Below are 20,345 nucleotides of genomic sequence, written 5' to 3'. Positions count from 1 at the left end.
TGGGCCCCTGCTACTGGGTGTTCCTGAGCCACGGTCCTAGTGTAGCTGTAATGGATTGGTGACACAGTTATATTTATGGGTATTTCAAGAGAAAGAAAAAGGCTACTGGATGTTCATATGTTCTTGTTGTATTATTTAAGAGAAGCCATTCGAGAGCACAGGAGAAGCAGTGTCCGCTCCCAAAAGGAGGAAAAATAATGGAGGGGAATATTTGCAAAAAGCTCAGTTAAGTAAATATTTTATGCCCAATAAAGTTATGGCTTTTGAATGATGCATGCAAGAGAGTTGAAAGGAGGTGAGGCAGAGAGCGAGGCAACATACAGTGTGTTGTGAGTGTGAAGGTGTTTCAGCAGGGAGGCAAAGGAGAACATAGTGCCCTGGCTGGTGCCTCTCACCCTGGCTGGGCAGCTGCTGGCAGGGAGAGCACAGCAGGCCAGGGCTGTTCCAGTTGCTGGACTGACAATGCTGTTTTGCTGCAGAAAAGTTAGCAAACCTTACAGGAAGACTGTTCTGCCCCAAGTGGGTGATACCAGCTGACACATGGACCCATTTCATCCCCTTCTCTCGGTACCAGGCCCAGGGAGTAATGACAAGAGAAAACTGCATCAGGCAGGAGCCCTCTTGCTCTCCAGAGGCTCTATGCACTCTGTAAGACACATCCAGACCACTCATTGTAAGACTGTACCCTAGGCAGCCAAGATACTGCAGAAAGGCAACATGGCCCTGCATGAGATGGGCTCTGGCAAGCTGGAGGGATGCTGCAGTGAGCAGCAGGGAGAGGGGCACCACCAGGTTGGAAAGGAGTTTAGTGCAAGGTCCCTGGCAGCTCAGTGGAGGCATCAGTGATATTCGGTAGGAGCCATGCAGAGGCAGGGTATAGGTCAGGGTATCCCAGGAGGCTCGTAGCCCACTTGAAGTGTTGGGAACCATGGCTGCCTCAGTGCTCTGCCTGGGAGAAAAATCAGACTTGCAAGGAGGGCATGGGAGCAGGGACCAAGGAGTAAAGAACTAGAAGACAGAGGGATTGCCCTGGTCCAGGAGGAAGAGGTGGGCAGGGAAAGCAGAATAAAGGCCAGTCAGGCAGAGGGAGAGGGCAGGGGTGGTGACTGAGGGGAGGAGAGCAAGGCCAGCACAGAGGGGGAATGATTCTCTGAGCAGAGGAATTCTCCTCCTGGCAGGCAGAAGCACAGGGTGAGCATCTGGCACAAGGTAAGCACAGAAAGGAGTAAAATACCACTAAGCGTAATAAGAAATGTACTTAATCGATGAGCTCTGCAGCTGAGGATCAATGGGAGACAGACACAGCCATTAGCTAAGAAAGCTGAGAGAGCCCTAGGCTCTGATGGAGCTCTTCTCCATCTGATGGATGATCTGATGGATGCCGGGTTTAACTGAGCAGCAGAGGAAGGGTCCCAGGTGGAGAGCAGAACCAGGCTGCAGCCATGAGTCAGGGCTGACCCCCTCTGCTCCTCAGGGCACAGACCCCCAACAGGGAGCAGAAAGAAGAGCCCAGGCCATGGCCTGCTGAATAACAGAGTGCTGAGCCCCAGGAAGCACCACGGACTCTGGACCAGACATGAGTATTCAGGAACAGTTGTAAGGGTGTGAGGAGGAATGGGACTGCTGCTGGCAGGGAAGAGAAGGGCCTCGAGCCCCATATCATCATTCAGGGACATGATTTGACTGTGGAGAGGAAGGCCCAGGGTTTTAGCCATGAGCCTTTCTCCTGCAGACCAAAGGCTGCACTGAACTTCAGGTGCTGGTCCTTGCTGTGGGACCCAGCCCAGGAGGGTGCAGGTGGCTATGGGCATTCAGGGGAGATCAACTGGAGCAGAAGAGACATGCAAAGCCTCACTTGCACCCATGCTGCTTGGCTGACAGCTGCCTCCTCAGCCAAGGGCCAGCTGCAGAGCTGTTTTCCACACTGCTCTTGTCCCTTTGCCCCTCTCCTCATGCTGAGCGCTGTGCTGGATTGCTCCCCAAGGGCCACCACACGGAAGAAGTTCAAACTGGATGGCAAAGAGGTCACCTTCCCATGAAGGTGTTGCACAAGCCCAAGTAAATAGAGCTTCTGCGAAGTCAGGGATTGCCCAGGCCTCAACCTTGAGAGATGTCCCAGTGCCCCCCCTCTGACCCAGCATGCTTGGAGCACATCTGGGTGGTGCCAGCTTTCAGCTGAGTCACCAGGCAAGGGGCTTCCTCTCTCCAGAGTCTCGATTTTTAACCCATGAGCACATTTAGTGCCCAGGAAGGCAGACAGCCCCAGGCAGCAAGTGGGCACAACCTCCAGGTCTTACCGACAGCGCTGCAGCTGCCTCAGCCCTGGCTTCCAGACCCTGCCACACTCCTGCCCCAGACTCCATCAAACACCCAGCTCCTCAAGCCAGCCCAACCCCAGCACTGAACTCCAGCTCCGTGCTCCCTTCACATTTCCAAGCCTGTCACCCTCAATTCTGACCCCTGCTACTCCCCTTCCCACACCTGCTGAAACCTGGTGGCCAAGAGCCTGATCATACCCGAGCCAGCAGAGAGAAGCAGCACTGATGTCCATGCAGGGGAGTCCTCTGGGACCAGGCACATAGCTAGTGATGTCTCAGGAGCATTACAGCCTGAGGGTGTGCTTAAGGCAAAGTTTCTATATGTGGCTGTGAAGAGAAGGAGCAGAGCGGCTGTCCCCAGAGGTCCCTCCCAGGGGATAGGCTCTTTTCTCCCACTGGGGCCAAAATCATAGCCCTGATCTCAGGAGGCTGCTCCTGGTCCTCCTGGAGCACAGGACAGTTGCTCCATCCCTACACACCACTGGATCCTGTCACCGTGGGCTGTGCAAGACACTCCTGCCACTGTCCCCTTTCCCAGACCCCTAGGGGGACAGCTGCCCTGTGACCCAGCATGGGCTAGGGTGAGGGGTGTCACAGTGCCGTCTCACCTGCTGCTTTTCAGACTCGAGCGCCGACCGTGGGTAGCTCGGACCACCTCAGCGCCCCCCGCCACACGCTCCTCCGGACCCAACGCGGCCGCACTCAGCACCGCCAGGGGCAGGTGGGAAATTGCCTGTCCCGGCTGGTAACAGACAACCGGGCAAAGCTGCACACGGGGCGAGGGGCGGGCGGGCGGCAGGACAGGCCCCTTCTACGGCCCGCCTGCCCCTCGCAGACGCTCCCGAGGGGGCCACCGGGTCCGCGCCCCGCCTCGGGCTCCCACCTCCGCCCGGGGATCCCCCGCCAGCCCGCCCCCAGCGGCGGCTGCACAGCGCCACCTGGCGGCCCGGCCCGGCGCATCGGCCGCGCTGCTGGGGGTGTCCCGGGGAACGGCCCCCCCGCCCCGTGCCGCTACGGGCCCTGCCCAGGCTCGGGGACAGCGATGTATGTGACAGCGGGACACGGCCGGGCACAGCTCCCCGCAGCCTCGGCGCTCTCAGGAGCGCCGAGGGAACAGTTTCACAGGGGTGATACCCTCCCGGCACAGGCACGAGGCCCTGCCAGAGCTCCCCTGCAGCAAGCAAAGCCTCTTTTCCAGCCTTTACGAGCTGCTTGGCTGGAGCATCTTCCTCCCTCCATCTGCCTCAGGGCTCACGCCAAGTCCGGGGCTGCTCCTGGCTTTGGATTTCATGCAGCGCACCACCGCTGCTGCTCTGCTCCCTATTTGGAGGCCATTATCAGCACTTTCTTCACCTGCATTCCAGTTCCTTGGCCATGCTTGGGGTAAAGCAGCTTGAACACCCCCAGACAGCACTGGCTCTCCCGAATGGCAGTGGGTGGGAGCAAACCTGGGTGTCAGCTCTGCCTAGGAACAACCTCCTCTCAAAGAGCTGCCCTTGGCCATGCTCTACAGGGAGCAAAACAGGGTCTGCTCCACACCCGTTAGCTCCCCCAAAGCATCCTGTCCCCAGCAGCTTCCACACAGTCCACAGCTTCATCCAACACCCTGTAGCTCCACGTGCTTCCCCCACAGTCACTCCAGACCCACTCAGCTGCAGAGCTCCTCCTGGGTCTGCCCATCAGGGCAGCGTTATGGCTTTAACCCCAAGGTCCTCCTGGCATGAGATATTTCCATGACACTAATGAGCTTATCTAGGCCCTTGGTGCTCAGGCAGTTATGGGCTGGGAGCATTGCACTCACCCTGCATCTGGGTTGCACCAAACTGATGAAGGAGGCAGGCTTAGTGTGAAGGCCAAACCAGGGCATCTCCAGCTGCTTTGTTCAATTCTCTCCTCACCCTTCTGGCCACCTTCTCTCTCCCTTTTTCCCTTCCTTCACCCTTTTTCCAACAGGCTGCAATATGCAAAAAACACTGGGACAGTGCAACTGACCTACAGAGCAGAGCTGCTCCAGACAGGACAGCGAGGTGAGCAAAAGAAAAACACCTACCTGCTTTCCATCAATTCATCCACTGTCTTATGTCCAAGCACACCATTTGCAGGCTGCAGCAATCCTGCCCTCCAACACCCAGGCAAGCACCTGGGAAGGGGCTCTCCCCAGGGAGCAGAGAAGGCTGCAGCTCAGCTTGTCTCCAGAGAAAGCAGCCCCCACCGAGAGACACCCACCTCATGCACCCTACCTCTCTTGATGTCGCTCAGATCCAGCTCTCTGCCATCCTTCCACTGCCCAGCATCTTCCTCCCTCTGTGCTCAGGCACAGCAGCATGAGAAGGGCTCTTAAGGGTGGGGAGGGGCTTTTGTATAGTGTCCCAACCCTGCCACCCCCACCCCCACCCCCCCTCCAGCCAACCAGTCTCACCTGGGGAGCCCTGCCCAGGCATTGCTCAGCTGTCAGAGCCATCACCAGGGAGCAGCTCATGCCGTGCCAGTAACCGATCCCCACGGAGCCGAGTGACTACTCGTGTGGGACAAAGCGTGACACTCCTGACTAAAATTCAGGTGGTACCCCTGAGAAATTTACAATTTCATTTTTCCTCTAAAAATAAAAAACAAAGAAGGAAAACTGCCCAGCCCCTGCGTGCCCGACCAAACCACTCCCACCAGCACAGACCCCTGGCAGCTGCCCAGCACTGCCCATATACATTTGCATGCTGCAGGGGAGCTGCGGTTTTGCCCAAAGGATGCTCAGCATGTCACTTTTTCCAAAGGCTGGAAACAGGCTGGGCCCCCAGGCAGCATGTTTCAGACAAACAGGGCAGTTCCACTGGTGGATGACTTCTCTGTGTTCACGATTTCTATTTTCTAGCCCCTTCATCTGTCTTCACCTACTTAATTGGTGCAAAAGTGTGGGAAGGGCAGTCTTGGCCCCAACACACCTTTGGAGGGACCATCTTCCCCAATTAGGTGTTAGGACTGACAACTCATTGCTCACTGTACATTCTCATGAGTGTTTCCAAGGATGCAGGGTAAGTGCCATCAGCAAGGGACCCATGATCTGGAGGGTGCTGAGCAGGGACATGGTGGCCCCAGAGCAGCCACAGCCCCTCAGGCACATTTGCTGTAGGATAAGCGCCTGGGGTGCTGTTAGTGCAAGGTCAACAGCATCGGCCTTTTTAATTGGAGATTGACACCATCCCCAGGCTGGGTGGCCAAAGGTGATGTTCTTTATCTGTGTCTCATGCTCTTCATGTACAGAATATCAAGATGTGCCTTGGGACACTCCTGTTTTTAAATATTCCCCCAAGATTAGAGCAGTGCTTCCTTCTCTCTAGCCTCTTCCCTCCCAGCAGAGCCGATGAACATGATAACTTATCGGGACCTTCCCCTGCGCTGTAGCAATGGCATAGGGACTTAATTGACCCACCTCAGAACAACATGCTGAATAATTAGGACTTTCCCTGAACTTGGGAAGTGATAACATCTTTATTATGTGAGCCCTTTAAACCCTCAGTGCCTGCCAGGCCCCTCTGTCCTGGCTGAAAGGACAATATCAGACCCAGGATAGCAAGTGCTGATAACAAAACTGTTCCTTGAGTGAGGGCAGTGCCAGGGCTGGCAGAGCAGGTTCCCGACCCGCAGCTCCTCACCACTGCCCAGACAGACGGCACCTACTGGAATGGACAGACACAACCCAGCAGAGCCTGTGCCAGCCTGGCCAAACCCAGGACATGGTGACACACTGGTCACACTGGCAGCCTCCAGCACCACAGCACCTGGCACAGCCCAGCAGAACCCAGCACAGCCTTGCACAGCACAGCGCAGCCAAGTACAGGTCCAGCACAGCCCCACACAGCCTGGCACAGCCTGGCATAGCCCTGCACAGCCCTGCAGAACCTAGCACAGCCCAACACAGCCCTCCACAGCCCCACACAGCCAGCACAGCCCCACAGAGCCCAGCAGATCCCCATACAGCCAGCACAGCCTTGCACAAGCCAGCACAGTCCCACAGAGCCCAGCACAGCCCCACACAGCCTTACAGAGCCCCACAGAGCCCAGCAGGCTCAGCTCCCAGCAAAGGGATTTCCCCTGGGGCTGCCATCAGACCAACACTCACTCCATGCTCTCCATTAGCAGGAGGAAGGGTTGGCACGAGGCTCAGCAGGCTCCATCTCAGCGTAGCTTGGGCTCGTTTCCACTGTCTTGCAAACAAAGCACCCAAGGCTGCGCTCCTGGCTTGTGTTGGCCATGAGGTCCCTGGTGGGGTCACTCAGACCTCTTGCAGTATCCTTGCACAATTACCCCATGTCACACTCAGGAAACACAGGCGACTGAGACACCAATGCACCCTCAGGAATCAGTCCAGGCAGAAATACTCAAAGATGCTCAGGTCTACAAAGAGACTGTCATGTGCATGGGACTTATCTGCCCAGCTCACCCTCGGGAAAGAGATCAAGGAATGATCCCAGACAATGCTGGGGAAACCAGTGGAGACAGCTCTGCTTGGCAAGGACGGGGATGGCTGGGCAATTAGGAAGCAAAGCATGGAGCAATAAATCTGGAACCTGAGCAGAAGGAGATCAACAAAGACAAAAAGGTTGAGAGTTCAGACCCTGGGGAACCAAGGCAACCTCTGTTATATGTCTACAAAAGCCTTAAACTCAGTTTTGCTGAGAACTGAGTCGTCAGCAATGATTAAACCCCAGAGAAGTCATAAAAACAGCAGATATTGATAAAATGGGACGCTGATACAGTGGAGCTCAGTAGTGCACATGTGAATGAGGGTCATCCACAGCGAACAGCAGAGCCTGAGCAGTGGGAGCTGGGCTGATGGGACACGGGGGCTTCAGAGCTGGGCTCATCATCTGTAGCATCTCTGAGGGTTGCTGTCATGAGCAAGATCCAGGGAAGAGCCTTCTTCCCCAGTATGTAGCTCCACAAAGCCACACTTGAGAACCTCAAGTAAATCCAGGCTCATTTCCAAGTCTCTGAGCACCCCTCTCAAGGTGGATGAGTGGCCCTAGGAGGTGGGTGAGTTGCCTTTTGAAGCTGAACTGCTGACCAAAGAGCAGGGCACCAAAAGCCAGGAGTGTGGAAAGGACACGGCAACAGGCTTCAGGGAGCCAGCATGGGGTGAGAGCCGGCAGCTGGGGCACAGGCTGGTGCAGAGCCAGGTTCTGCACTGCCACAGGAGCAATTCTTCCCATTCCGGAATACTGACATCACACCTGGTGCCGCTGATGGAGAAGGCAGATTCAGTGTTTGAACCAGAAGGAAATCGAAGCTAATCTACTTCAGTTAGGCAAACAACAGAGAAGAGACTCATTCTGATATGAAGTGCTTGCTGAAGCCATGCACCTGATCAGCAACTGCAAGATTAGATAAGAACTGAACTTAGTCCCATCCTGCATGTATTAATGTGAGCTCTCTGGATGTCTCAGCTATTCCAATTCAAGGCCATGAAGATGTTCGCTTCACTGGGGCTGCTGTTTGCTGCCCTCTCTTTAGCAAGATGTGTCCCTGTGCAGCAGGTACCCGACCGCAGCAAAGTCCTCTTGGTGTCCTTTGATGGCTTTCGGTGGAACTATGACCAGGACGTAGACACCCCCAACCTCGACGCTATGGCTGCAGAGGGGGTGAAGGCGCAGTACATGACTCCTGCCTTTATCACCATCACCAGCCCATGTCACTTCACACTGCTGACCGGTGAGTCCCTGCCAGCCCTGGGCCAGATGGAGCAGCACAGGGAAGGGGAAGGGCAAATTTAAGGCTTACGGATCAGTGAAGGACACTAAGTCAAGCAGCCATCCAGCCTCAGCAGCAGGCAAAGCTTTAGAATAGAGGCAAGGCAATAGTTGCAGAAAGTGATGGAACTGAACCTGTATTTATCAAAGGTAAATAGCACCAGACCAACCCGATAGCCTCCTTTCACAAGATAAATTATTTTTTAGACAAGGGAGATGCACTAAATTTAATCTTTCTGGACTTCAGTAATGTATTTGATACAGGGCCACATGGGAAATCATTAGTTAAGATGGAGATGAACATTAGTATAAAATCTCTAACGTGGGGAAGTAATGGGCTACAGGGAAGAGGACAGCAGGTGATGCTGAGAGGAGGTTGTCAAGCTGGAGGGAGGGCAACAGGGGAATTCCTGAAGAATCGATTTTGGAGCCAATCTTATTTAATATTTTAATTAATAACCTTGGCATAAAAGAGTGGAACATGCTAATGAAATCTGCTGATGGGAAAAAGGCAGGGAGGCATTATCAATACAAGGGAGGACAGGGATATCATGCAGAAGTAACTGTGCAGTCTTCAGGACCATAATAATAAAAATAGCATAAAATGTAACAGTACAGAGCACAAGCCTTTCATTCCTAACAGGAATTTCTACTGCATGCTGACCTCATGGGTTGTGAATGACAGAGAAAGCGAAATACTAAAGCTATTAAATGCAGGATAACGGGGAACCCTGCCTGCACCAAGAAGGGCAGGAGCGATTGCAGGTGGCACCGGCACCTCCAGGGACAAGGATGCCCCCACTCAGGATGCGAGTGAGACCCACCTGGGATCAGCCCACCCACGTGAGGAGCAGACATCCCTCGAGCATCACACTCCCTGCCCTGAGAAACCCACTTTGTTTGAGGCAGGGGGAGGAAGAAGGCAAAGCAGAGGTGAAGGGAGAGCTGGGAGGGCAAGGAGAAGCTCTCTGCTGACCCAGAGCCAGCCCACTGCCCAGCGAAGGGGCGAGACACCCCCACTCCAGCCGCAGCCTGGCTCACCCCCGGCCCCTCCATCTCTCCTGACAGGGAGATACCTGGAGAACCACGGGGTGATTCACAACATGTGGTTCAACACCAGCACGGGTCAGAAGCTGCCCTACCACAGTACGCAAGGCGTGGACAGCTGGTGGGACAACGGCAGCCTGCCCATCTGGATCACTGCTCAGAGACAGGCAAGTGCAGCAGCCTCCTCTCACGCACAGACGGATCCTGCCTGCAATCATGTAGTAAAAGCTACAGGCAAGCCACGATCTCTAGTGGCCATGAGCTAACATCCTGACTGCAAACGACAGGCTAATTAGACCAGCAAAAAAATTAAATCCCCAGACACCAGCAGGAATAATTATGATCATTCTATTAAAAATAGCAAAAAATAATAGATGCATTTCAGCTTTATTAAGACATTAATAAAACAGGTTATCCTTTTCCTCTTTAAAGAAACTTCAGCTGGTTCCTTAGGGAGCATCATGAGCCCGGGGGTTTCATACACTCTGAGGCACATCCCTCCTTTCTGCAGCCTCACTCAGGATGGTTGAGCAGCACCGTCAGGAGCTGGTCCCATCTGTGCTGGGGACTTGAGCAAGGCCCTCCTAGGTCCCAGTAGGCTTTGAATCTGGCTTTTAGGTGGACCTGAGACCTGGCCCAAGACATGTACCTTTGCCTGTATTTACCTGCCTTATTGGCTTCACTGACTTCAGGGTGAGTGCTTATATGATCAGAGTAAAACACACCTTAATGTCTTGACAGTCAATGGCTGGAGGGTCCATGCAAAGTACAAACAGGTCAGTGTTTCCAAAGTTATAACTAATGTTACTAACGCAGTGAGAAAGCCAATGTGCAGGAGTTCTGGGAAGGGCAGTGCTTTCAATTAGTCACTTTTAATTGGCAATGAGCAAGAAAACCTCATTAGAGGCAGAGGTAGACATTAGGGGGGTGAATGAACTAACCACATTAGTAGATGGTTGCACTGACAGATGGAGAGATGCTGCAAAGTGAGTTCAGGTGAGTTTATGCACTGTCTCCGTTAACAGGGCTTAAAGACAGGCTCTATCTATTTCCCCGGAGGAAAAGCAAAATATCAAGGGGAAGAAGTGAATATGAAGTTGGTGGAGCCCCTCTTCTTCAACTACAGTAATGAAACCAACTGGAGAGAGAACATTGACACCGCCATGGAATGGTTTACGGTGAACAACCTTGACTTCATCGCCCTCTACTTTGGTGAGCCAGACTCCACAGGACACAAGTACGGCCCCGAATCCCCACAGAGGAAAACCATGATTGAGCAGGTGGACAGAACTGTTGGTTACTTAAGGCAGCGTATCCAGAAAAGCGGCCTGGAATCAAACCTCAACCTCATCATCACATCTGACCATGGCATGGAGACTGTCATAAAGAGCAACGAGATCCACATCAAGGCAGTAGAGAACTTCACATTCAAAGACATCCAGTTTGAACTCTTAGATTATGGACCAAATGGACTACTGGTGCCAAAAGAAGGAAAATTAGAGCATGTGTATTCAGTCCTGAAAAATGCCCACCCAAACTTACACGTGTACAAGAAAGCAGACTTTCCAAGGAGATTCCACTACGCCAACCATACCCGGATCACCCCACTTGTGTTGTACAGCGATCCAGGATACGTGATCCATGGGGTAAGATGTATGCGCAGACATATCTTGCTCTTTTGGGGAATCTGCATCTCTCCTCCGCTCCTTCTCATAGCACCCCAGTATCTACCCAGCTTTATGCCTTTGTGTTGATTGGTCTCCCTAAAAACCGATGGAAACTCCATCTTTTTGTAAAAACCTCTGCTGTTTAGGAGATAAAAGGTCCGCAAGTCTTGGAGCAGGACTTGCACAAGCACAACATATCTGTTGCAGGATCCTCTCCTAGCCTGGCATTAAGGGAAGGCCCAAAGCCAAGGCCAGCAGGCAGCTTCCCATTGTAAAGCTCCTCAGTACAACAAAATCCAGATGCACTGACACTAAGGGAGGGAACTTGCAAGACATAATTGCTGAGAGGTGTGTCTAGGCAGCACCCTCCACTTCTGCAATTTATTAGGTCAACTCCAAAAACTCAAAGAAACTGAAAGAGGGTATATTTAGATTAGATATAGATATTTACTATGAGGGTGGTGAGGCGCTTGCACAGATTGCCCAGAGCAGCTGTGGGTGCCCCATCCCTGGCAGTGTCCAAGGCCAGGCTGGATGGGCTCGGAGCGACCTGGGCTGGTGGGAAGGGTCCTGGCCCATGGCAGGGGCATGCAACTAGATGGTCTTTAAGGTCCCTTCACACCCAAACCATTCTGTGATTTGATGAAACCACACAGCCTGTTAAACTCTGCAGCTGCAGAACACGGCAGGCGAGATGTGCGCTGAGAGGTGGAGGCAGCCAGCAGTACTGTGATGGGGGGGCAGGAGGGACTGGGCACTCACCCCCACTCTCCCCTGCAGAGGTACAAGGTCCAGTTCAACAAGGGGGAGCACGGCTTTGACAACGAGGCCATGAACATGAAAACCATCTTCCGCGCCGTCGGACCGGCCTTCAAGCAGGGGCTGGTGGTCGAGCCGTTTGAAAGCGTCCACGTCTACGCGCTCCTCTGCGAGCTGCTGGGCATCGCCCCCGAGCCCCACGACGGCGCCCTGGCGGCCCTGCGGCCCCTGCTGCGTGAGCGCCGCCCCGCGGGAAGAGCGACACCCGCCGCCCCCGGCCCCGCCGACCCCTGGCAGGGTCTGCGCGAGCGGACTGCGAGGGGGGCCCTGCCCTGGCTGCCGGCCGCCCACCCAGCCACCCCGGCACCCCCAGCCCCACCCAGCGGCCCCGGCGCCCCCTCCTCAGCAGCAAACAGCCAAGGGCTCGTGGGGCGAGATGAGGACGGGGAGATCACACAGCAGTTACTGTTCACAGGCAAAACAGGCTCCATTTGGGGAAATTAGTTTGATTTATTACCATTCACATCAGAGTAGGATGACAAACAAAACCAGAATTTAAAAACACCTTCCCCCCACCCCTCCCTTCTTCCCGGGCTCAACTTCACTCCCAAATTATCCCCCTCCTCACCCCGAGCGGCACAGGGATGGGGACGGGGTCAGTCCCTCACATGCCGTCCCTGCGCTCCTTCCCCCTCACACTCTGCCCGTGCCCCAGTGTGGGTCCCCCCCGTGGGTGCATGCCAGGCACAGCCGCCAGCGTGGGTCCCCGCAGGGTCCTCAGCCCTGCCCCAGCCCAGCTCCGGCTCAGGCTCCTTTTCCCACGGGGCCACAGGCCCTGCCAGGAGCTGCCCCAGGGGGGGCTGCCCACGGGTCACAGCCCCCTGCAGGCACCCCCTGCCCCAGTGTGGGGCCCTCCCCGGGCTGCAGGTGGGGGTCTGCTCCCCTGTGGGTTCTATGGGCTGGGGGCACTGTCTGCCTCGTCAGGGGCTGCCAGGGAACCACTGCTCTGGCACCTGGAGCCCCTCCTGCCTCCTCCTGCACCGACCTGGGGCGCTGCAGAGCTGGTGCTCTCACACCTCTGTCCAGCTGCAGTTTGTTGTGCAGAGCTTTGTCCCCTTCTTAAATACATTATCCCAAAGATATCACCATCGCTGATGGGCTCGGCCTTGGCCAGCAGTGGGTCTGTCTTGGAGCTGGCTGGCATTGGCTCCATCAGACATGGGGGCAGCTTCTAGCAGCTTCTCCTGGAATCCACCCCTGCAGCCCGCCCCCACTACCAAAACCTTGCCACACAAACCCAATACAAGGTGAATAAATGTCCCCAACACCAAAGCAAAGCTCTCAGCCCTTGGCAGGTAGGGGCAAGAGACGCAGAGTGCTGAGGCCAGCAAAGCGTTGTCCCTGGGGGGAGCAGACTGGGTGGCTGTGGGTGCCAAAGCCCCTGCACAAGCTCCCCCATGTCACAGCCTACTGGGGGGACGGGGCTCCTGCTCACCTGGGCGGGAGCTGGACACCAAGCAAACGCTGAACTCCTCCTCTTGGCATTGCAGGTTCAAGTGCTCCTCTCCCTCCTGCCAAGAAGCTGCCGGTGACGCTGGGAATTGCTCTCATTCTGGGATGCTGGGGAGGAAGATACTAACCCCCCCCCATCAGAGGTAACTGACTCTAAGGACATCCAGCAAGCCTCCTGGAAGTGCTCCTAGCACATCCTACCAAACATGCCCCGTTTGCTCTTGGTCTCTCTGGGTTTTGTCCATCTGTGAAAGCTCATGCTGCACATTGCCCACCAGCCGCTCCCTGCAAGGCATGGTAGACCCTTTTGCACCAAAGCAGAGGGACCCAATTTCTACTGCCCAGGTCAGCATTGAAAGCACCCAGGGCATTTGCTGGGCTAGAAGGGAGGGCTGGACATCCCTCCTGCCTGCCGCTGCCTAGTCCCTCTGCTCTCCAGCCTCTGTGTGGCTGGGTCCAGGCAGGAGGGCAGTTGTGTGAGCTTCACAAAGGAGGGATGAATGCTTCACTGCCTGCAGCTCTGCATGTGCCTGTCTGTGGCTGTAAGAGAAATAAGGACATAAGTTTGTTGCTTGCCCTTACTGTGCGTATGTGCCTGGAGATCCACCAGGACAAGTAATTCTCAACCTATTTCCCTGGCACTTCCAGCACCCTGCACCCCCAGACGATACCCACAGGCTGCGTGTACATGAAATAAGTAACAGCAGTGCTGTGTTTTCCTGTCTTGGCAGCCTCCGAGTTCCAGGCAACTCTAGCAGAAATGTGTGGCAAGATGAGGAAGGACGTGGCTCATGAAGACAACCAGTCCCAGCCTCAGATAATTGTACAGAGTTCCCAAAATTTCCTCAAATCACTGATCCACGCTCCTCCAGAATGACCAAGTTCTGGAGGGAGATGTCTCTCCCAAGCTTTGGGATGCATGCCGGGATGCACTGCTGTGGAAGCTGGCACTGATGTACAGTCTGACCTTGACCAGGTATCCGCATAACCCCAACTTCCCCATCTGCTCAAGGCAGAACAACTCCGACCAGGGACAGTTAATACATGTTGTGTACCTAAAGCAATTAAAAGTATTTGTTCTGAGTGCACCGGGAGCCTCCTGTAGCCTCCTGTAAACGGTGCTGAGCTCTGGCATGGAGTGGGCAGCCTTGACACACTGAGGAGACAGCAAGGCCTGGCTCGTTCCCGCTGGCTGCAGGGCTGGGAGAACCAGCTCTGCTCTGGCAAAGGCAGCCACCCGGCCCAGGAGCCTCGGGGGGATCCCAGAGTGTTTGCAGCCCCTTCTCCGACAGCTCTGTGTGCCCTCGGCATCATTCTGCTTGTCTTTCTGTCCCTTACGGCTGCAGACAAAATTGGGAAATATGTGCCCCTGAGCTCAAATCCTGCAGACAGGATGGGCCCCAGCTGCGCTACTCCACAGCAGCGCTCAGGAGACTCAACCCATCTGCAGCCCTCATTCAGCTCCTGAGAGCTCTGGGAGGGGGCATTAATCCTTGATGTATTTTGGAGAGACAGAGGATGGGGCAGTGACATGGCCAGGACACCACCCCCCCCACCCAGCTCAAAGCAAACATGCAGGACCCCCCCCACCCAGCTCAAAGCAAACGTGCAGCCCCACGGCTCCCCAGCCCAGGCCACGCAGAGTGTGTGCCGGCTCGTGCCAGCCCACCGGTACCCGCTCCACGGCGGGGCTGATCCACCCTGGATGCAAAAGGCCCCTGTAAGAAGCCAAGCGTCTCCCTGCAGGAAGCGGCCCAGGATCCCTCAGCTGGGTCTGGGGTTGAGGGGACAGGGAGCGGAACCCGCGGCCCTGCAGCCCCACTCCCAGCCCTTCCAGCGTGGCATTAGCGTGGCAGCTGCCCCGGGCCCCATCCCAGATGTTGAAGTGCTTCTCCCCAACCCTGTGCCTCATCTCGGGCTCGATAAACATCTGTTGCCATAGAGACTTGCTCTCGCTGCCTTCCCTGCATCGGCTTCACCCAACGAGATGAAACAAGAAACGCACTCCACTCAGAAAAACAGGAAGAAAATGTTTGGCTTGAAACTGTGCTGGGGGTGGGGGTCAGGCCGGCAGCATGCAGCGCAAACAGCCCAGCACCAAACAACAGGGAGGCTCCAAAAGGGGAGCTGCACAGGCCAGCTTATTATTATTTAAAATAATAATAGTAGTGCATAGCAACTTTCCCAGTGATGCTGCTGGGGACCTCGGGACTTTCCAAACAGGTTGGCACAACCATGCCCATTTTAGGGACAGAGGCAGCCGGCTCAGTTGTGAAGCTGGTACCACAGAGATATCCACAGAGCTCAACCCAACGCTGCCAGGCTCCGCACACCCTGTGCTGGGTGTCCCCAGCAGTCGGCTGTGGCAGGTACAGAGCAGGATGCTTGCAGGGCTGGTCCCAGTCTAGTTCCCAGACCCACGTAGGCAAACATGGAGTTTATAGTGACCGACATCTGATGTGAATCCTTACCTAACAGCCGATTTTTGCCTCAGCTGTGAACGGGAATTTACCTCCTGATTCAACAGACATTTTGGTGAGACAGGGCTCTGTCAGAAAAATCTCTTGCAAGGTAGATACTGTTCTGGCTGAAGACTGAACTCTTGCCATATCCCTGCTGGGAAGATTTCCACTGCCCCTGAATCGGTTTGTGATTAGACATACCCTGGAGCAGCTATTTTCACTCGGTGTTGGGGGAAAGAAAAAAGAAAGCTCTGACCACAGTACTCCTGCAGTCCACCCGTATTTACAGCACTGAACTTTGTGTGTCTGAGCACCGCAGGAACCGGGAGGATCCCGCCGCCCGGACACGAGCCGGCCTCGCTTCGCCATCTACCCGCAGACCCTCTCCCTGTGGCCCCCACAAGCTGCTGCTCCCCTGGCCCCCCCACAGTCGGACCAAACCAGCCGGGACCGGCCCCTGCTCCTCGCGGGCGAGCGGCGCAGCCGAGTCCCGATGCAGTACCGGCAGCCGCCGGGAGGTGGCTCCCGAGCCGCGCTCACGGCCCGGCGCCCCCGGGGGAGCACGGCGGGGCGGGGCGGGGCGGGCGCGGGGGCCGCTCCTGGTAAACCCCGTCCTGGAGTATCTTCGTTACGGCTGCCCTGGGGCATAAATTCCCGCCGGGTCTCGGTGTGAAAGGCTTCGGCGGCTTCCCCGGGGAGGAGTCACCTGCTCGGTGCTGCTCGGTGACAATGCAAAGCTGAAGCTCTCAGCGGCACAAGGTTGGGACCCACCTCTGGCAGCCACTGAGCCCAGGGTGCTCCCCAGCACTCGGCACCCACTGCAGCTCTGCCTGCACCAGAACACGCAGGGTTCCTCCAAGAGATGCCCTGGACATTCACATCACGCACTGACATAAAGCTCCCAGTCCCTTCCTCCCCTCTGACAATGCTGCCCCAGGATGATGGATGCTTCGAAGTCCCTGGCCAGAGGGGTGAGACAGATTCTTCCCCCCAGGGGGGTCAGGAGGTTTAACCCCACAGACACACAGAGCTGTGACAGCCCAAACTGGCTGCTGACCCTCTGCTTCCCCGCTGTGTATTGCATCCCAATTTGCTATGCATTTCCACACCATTTGCTTCCCTTTCTTTTTCCTGCACTAGAAAGATGCTTGCTACCCAGGGGTCCCAACGGCTCCAAGATGGTAACATCACAACAAACATATATATACACGTATTTATTTATGGCATACACACAGTTTGCAGGAAAACTGCTGCTTCTTGAAATGCCTGGTCTTGGGTGGCACATGCCCCTACAATTCCCCCACACAGCCACAGGACCCAGACACGATGTGCTCTCTGGTCATCCCATCCTGCAAGCTGCACAGTTCCATACCTGGCTGCACGTGGCTGTGGTGCCCAAATGATATGCAGATCTCTGTGCTTCAATTGGCTGATGCCTTGGGAAAGCAACCACCATTTGCCCACAACAAACATGGCTACTGTGGCCCAGCCGCTCCCCAGGCTGGCCCCAGCTTCATGCTTTGAAGTCCGGAATATTACACATCCTTGGCATCCCCTCAGAAAACCCCATCACTATTAACCCTGCCCCAGGAAAGCCCCGAGCCTGCAGCGCTGGAGGGAAGCATGGGGCACCCCTGCCAACGCTCCTTCCTCCTGGTGGGTCCAGGCACAAGGACAGAGGCCAAGTGCCCTGTGGAAACAGCCCTGACCCCCACCCCTGGACCTCACCAGCCGGGGCTCTTTGCTCTGCAAGGCCCCTGGGAGTGGCCGTGCCCCTCGCAGCTGGTACAGAGCCCGACAGGACGGGCCCCTGGCCCCTGCCTGATGCCCAGCCCTGCCAGCAGCCCTGCGATGCCTGCTCCAAACCCTCTGACCCACCAGAAGCACCACCATTTCATCAGGAAGGTCTGGTCTTCAGGTGAACACCTTCCTCTGACAGCAAACCTCCACCCCACTGTGGCAGACCCCCGCTACCAACGTAACACAGCATACAGGGCATGCCAGGGATGTCTGGCATACTTGGGAAGAGCTACAAAATTATGTTCCACCAGATTAGTTCAGGAGTCTGGGTCTCGTTTTTAGGATGCCAAAGGTTTTCTCGATGACTGCTGAGTTTATTGGCTCTGCTGTCACTTAGCTCAGCTGGGGCTGGGGAATGTGGCAGCCAAGCTATTTACTGTGTGTTCCCAAGTTTCTCCAGGAAGACGAAGTCTCTCTCAGGGATGGAGAACACTGAATTCAGCCCAAAGGCACTCGCAGGTGGAGCTGCAACTCGGGCAGCAGGCATCTCCTCCTGCACCTCCCTGGGCAGCTCTGCCGCAGCCAGAGCCAGTGCAGCCTCTGCGGCAGCTCCGGCCAGTAGCCAGGGAAGCGCAGTCACTGGGACAGTCCCCTCTGGCCAACTCAGCAGAAAGGGGACACCCCACTCCACCAGGACCTGTAACCCAGGGGTGTTCCCTCTGCAGCCCCAGCCTTCCTTGCCCTCAGTCCCATCGTGCAGACACCATCCCTGCCCTCCCCAGGGAAGCTGGAGGCAGCAGCAGAACGCAGAAGGGCAGGGGAGAAAGGTACTCATGGACGATTTTTTTTTCCCCCATCACTAAAACATCCTGAAACGCCAAAGAGAAAGCCGGGCAACCCTGGGACAGCACCCCTGCCACTGGGATGGGGCAGGCAGCTACGCTTCAGTAAGATCATTTTATTACTGCTGAGCCCAAGAGCGATCAATCTGAATCACAATGTAAAAAATCAGGAGATTTTAACATACAAACAAATGTAGGATTTTTTTATTCGCTTCCTGTTTTTGTAAATCTTCAAAGCCACGAGTTCTGGCTTTTTTAATGATTAGAGTGATTTGTTTTCTTTCTTTTCCTTCTTATTTTCTGAGAAAAAGTGAGATTTTTCATTTAACCACACACTTCCATCACAGCCACCAAATAACAGGAAATCTGTGATCAACCTAAGAAAGCTGCTGCCCCAGTGCAGGGCTTGGTGTGCTTTGCGCCCCAAGGACAGACCAGCTCTGCCCACGGCCATCACACGCAGCTTTCCAACTGCCAAATAACCCACAGCTCCAAACTGGGGGGGACTGGCAAAAAGCACGGAGCCCACCGCAGCCCAGGTGCTGACCAGGGCCAGTTCCCAGTAAAACCCCTGGGATTTATATAAAGGAGATTTCCAGTCCACGGAGCAGCGCAGCTCTTTTCCCCCCAGCAGATGAAGGGGACTCCGCTCCCCACCAACGTGGAGGTGTGAGAGGGAAAGCGTGTGGCTGTGCAGCATTAAAAAGGCCATTGCTGGAAACAACTGCTCAGGGCTCAACGAGGGGTCAGGGACAAAGCTGCCGGCACAGCCCCGCGCCAGGCTCCAGCCTCCGCAGCGCTGCACACACTCAGTCCCCAAAGAGACCCAAGCGCAGAGGGCTGCTCCCGCTTCCCATCCTCGGCCTCCCTCGGTTCATCTCCTGGCGGCATTCAGCTCCCAGCACCGGCGAAGCAGACGCCGGCAGCCAGGCGAGCCCCACGCATTCGCACAGCCGGTCACCGGAGCTGCACACACACCGCCCTCAATGCTGTATTGTGCGTGCACACGGCTCATGCGCGCAGGGATGGAAAGTCGCACACATTTTTTTACTAAAATGTAAGATATGCTGCACACAAAGAGCAGAGCTGGCGAAAGGTAAATTAACTTGGAACAAAGAAGAAGTGCAGCGCTGGGTTATATTTCTGTGTCACCTTTGGTAAAAAAAAAAGGCTTCTGAGTTCTCCCAGTCAGTGAGCCACCCCAGTAATTGTAAAAAGAAAACAATAAAAAATGATAGCGCTCGACCTAGGACAATGACCCTGTATCGACCCGGCACCCCAGGTGCATCCACCGCCCTACAGACCCTGCATCAGCCCTGTCACGAAGCAGCGATTTTCCCCTTCCATCATACAAGGGCTCCCCAGAAGCGACATTACTGCCTGCAGCGGGGACAGCCCAACCGCATCAGCAAGGAGCTCAAAAACACTTTTCTAAATCCAGCATCGCTTACCGGAGACGGCACTGCCCGGGCACCGCACGAGGCCCCGCACGGGACACCCCATCGCCCGTCCTGGTCCCGCTCAGGCCCCGCGCGCTGCGGGCACCCAGGCGCTGGGGCCATGGACATTCATCTCCCTCTGGCTCCCGCACAGTTAATGGCAGCTGCGGGCCCTGCTTGTGACCTCCCTGAGGTGCTGACTCATCTCCTTCCATGCCCGTAAAGCACCGTATTTCACTGCTCCACGCCCACAGCGCCCAACCACCCCGTAGTAGCTTCTCACGCCTTGCACGCCCGGGTCCGCGGCGGGGCCGTTCCCGCCACACACTCGTGAGCTCAGCCGCACGCTCGTTACCGCGGCGCGTTCATTAGCACCCCGCGTTCATTGGCACGGCTCGGTGGCAGCACACGGGTGACGGGCCAGGCCGTATCTGGCTGGGAGCCCGCGAGCCAGTACGGCGGGGGTCGCTTGCCCCGCCACCCTCCCAGACAGCGACTCTTTATTCCACCAACCCACCAGCCAGCCCCAAGCCAGCCCGCAGCCGCCTGCTCCGGCCCGGCACGCGGGGGGGGGGCGGGACGGGGACGGGGACGGGGACGGGACAGCCGCCTCCAGCCCCCGCTTTGTCCCCCAGGAGCATCACAGCGGGGGGGGAGGGGGGGGTAGCACCCCGGGGCGCTGCCCGGTGAACAAAGCCCGGGGCCGCCCCATTGTCCCCACTCGGCCGGGCCCGCCGACCCCCGCGCGGGCAGGAAGAGGAGGGGTCGCACGCAGACAATGCCCCCCTTCCCCAAACCCCCATCACGCCCCGCCCTCC

The 20,345-nt window shown here is 56.1% G+C and overlaps 1 protein-coding gene across 1 annotated transcript; it reads left to right on the top strand.

Annotated features, from left to right (window-relative positions):
- The first annotated feature begins 6,725 nt into the window (after positions 1-6,725).
- On the top strand, positions 6,726-19,532 carry ENPP7 (ectonucleotide pyrophosphatase/phosphodiesterase 7). The gene is made up of 5 exons (XM_080381612.1): positions 6,726-8,021; positions 9,128-9,273; positions 10,132-10,752; positions 11,554-11,767; positions 13,083-19,532. The coding sequence occupies exons 1-5, from the start codon at positions 7,748-7,750 to the stop codon at positions 13,169-13,171; spliced, it is 1,344 nt and encodes a 447-aa protein (XP_080237738.1). The 5' UTR covers positions 6,726-7,747; the 3' UTR covers positions 13,172-19,532.
- The last annotated feature ends 813 nt before the right edge of the window (positions 19,533-20,345 follow it).

This window comes from Falco punctatus (assembly GCF_963210335.1).
Source record: "Falco punctatus genome assembly, chromosome: 1".
In the NCBI taxonomy this organism is placed as follows: domain Eukaryota; kingdom Metazoa; phylum Chordata; class Aves; order Falconiformes; family Falconidae; genus Falco; species Falco punctatus.
This window is presented reverse-complemented; position numbering and strand designations above follow the sequence as displayed.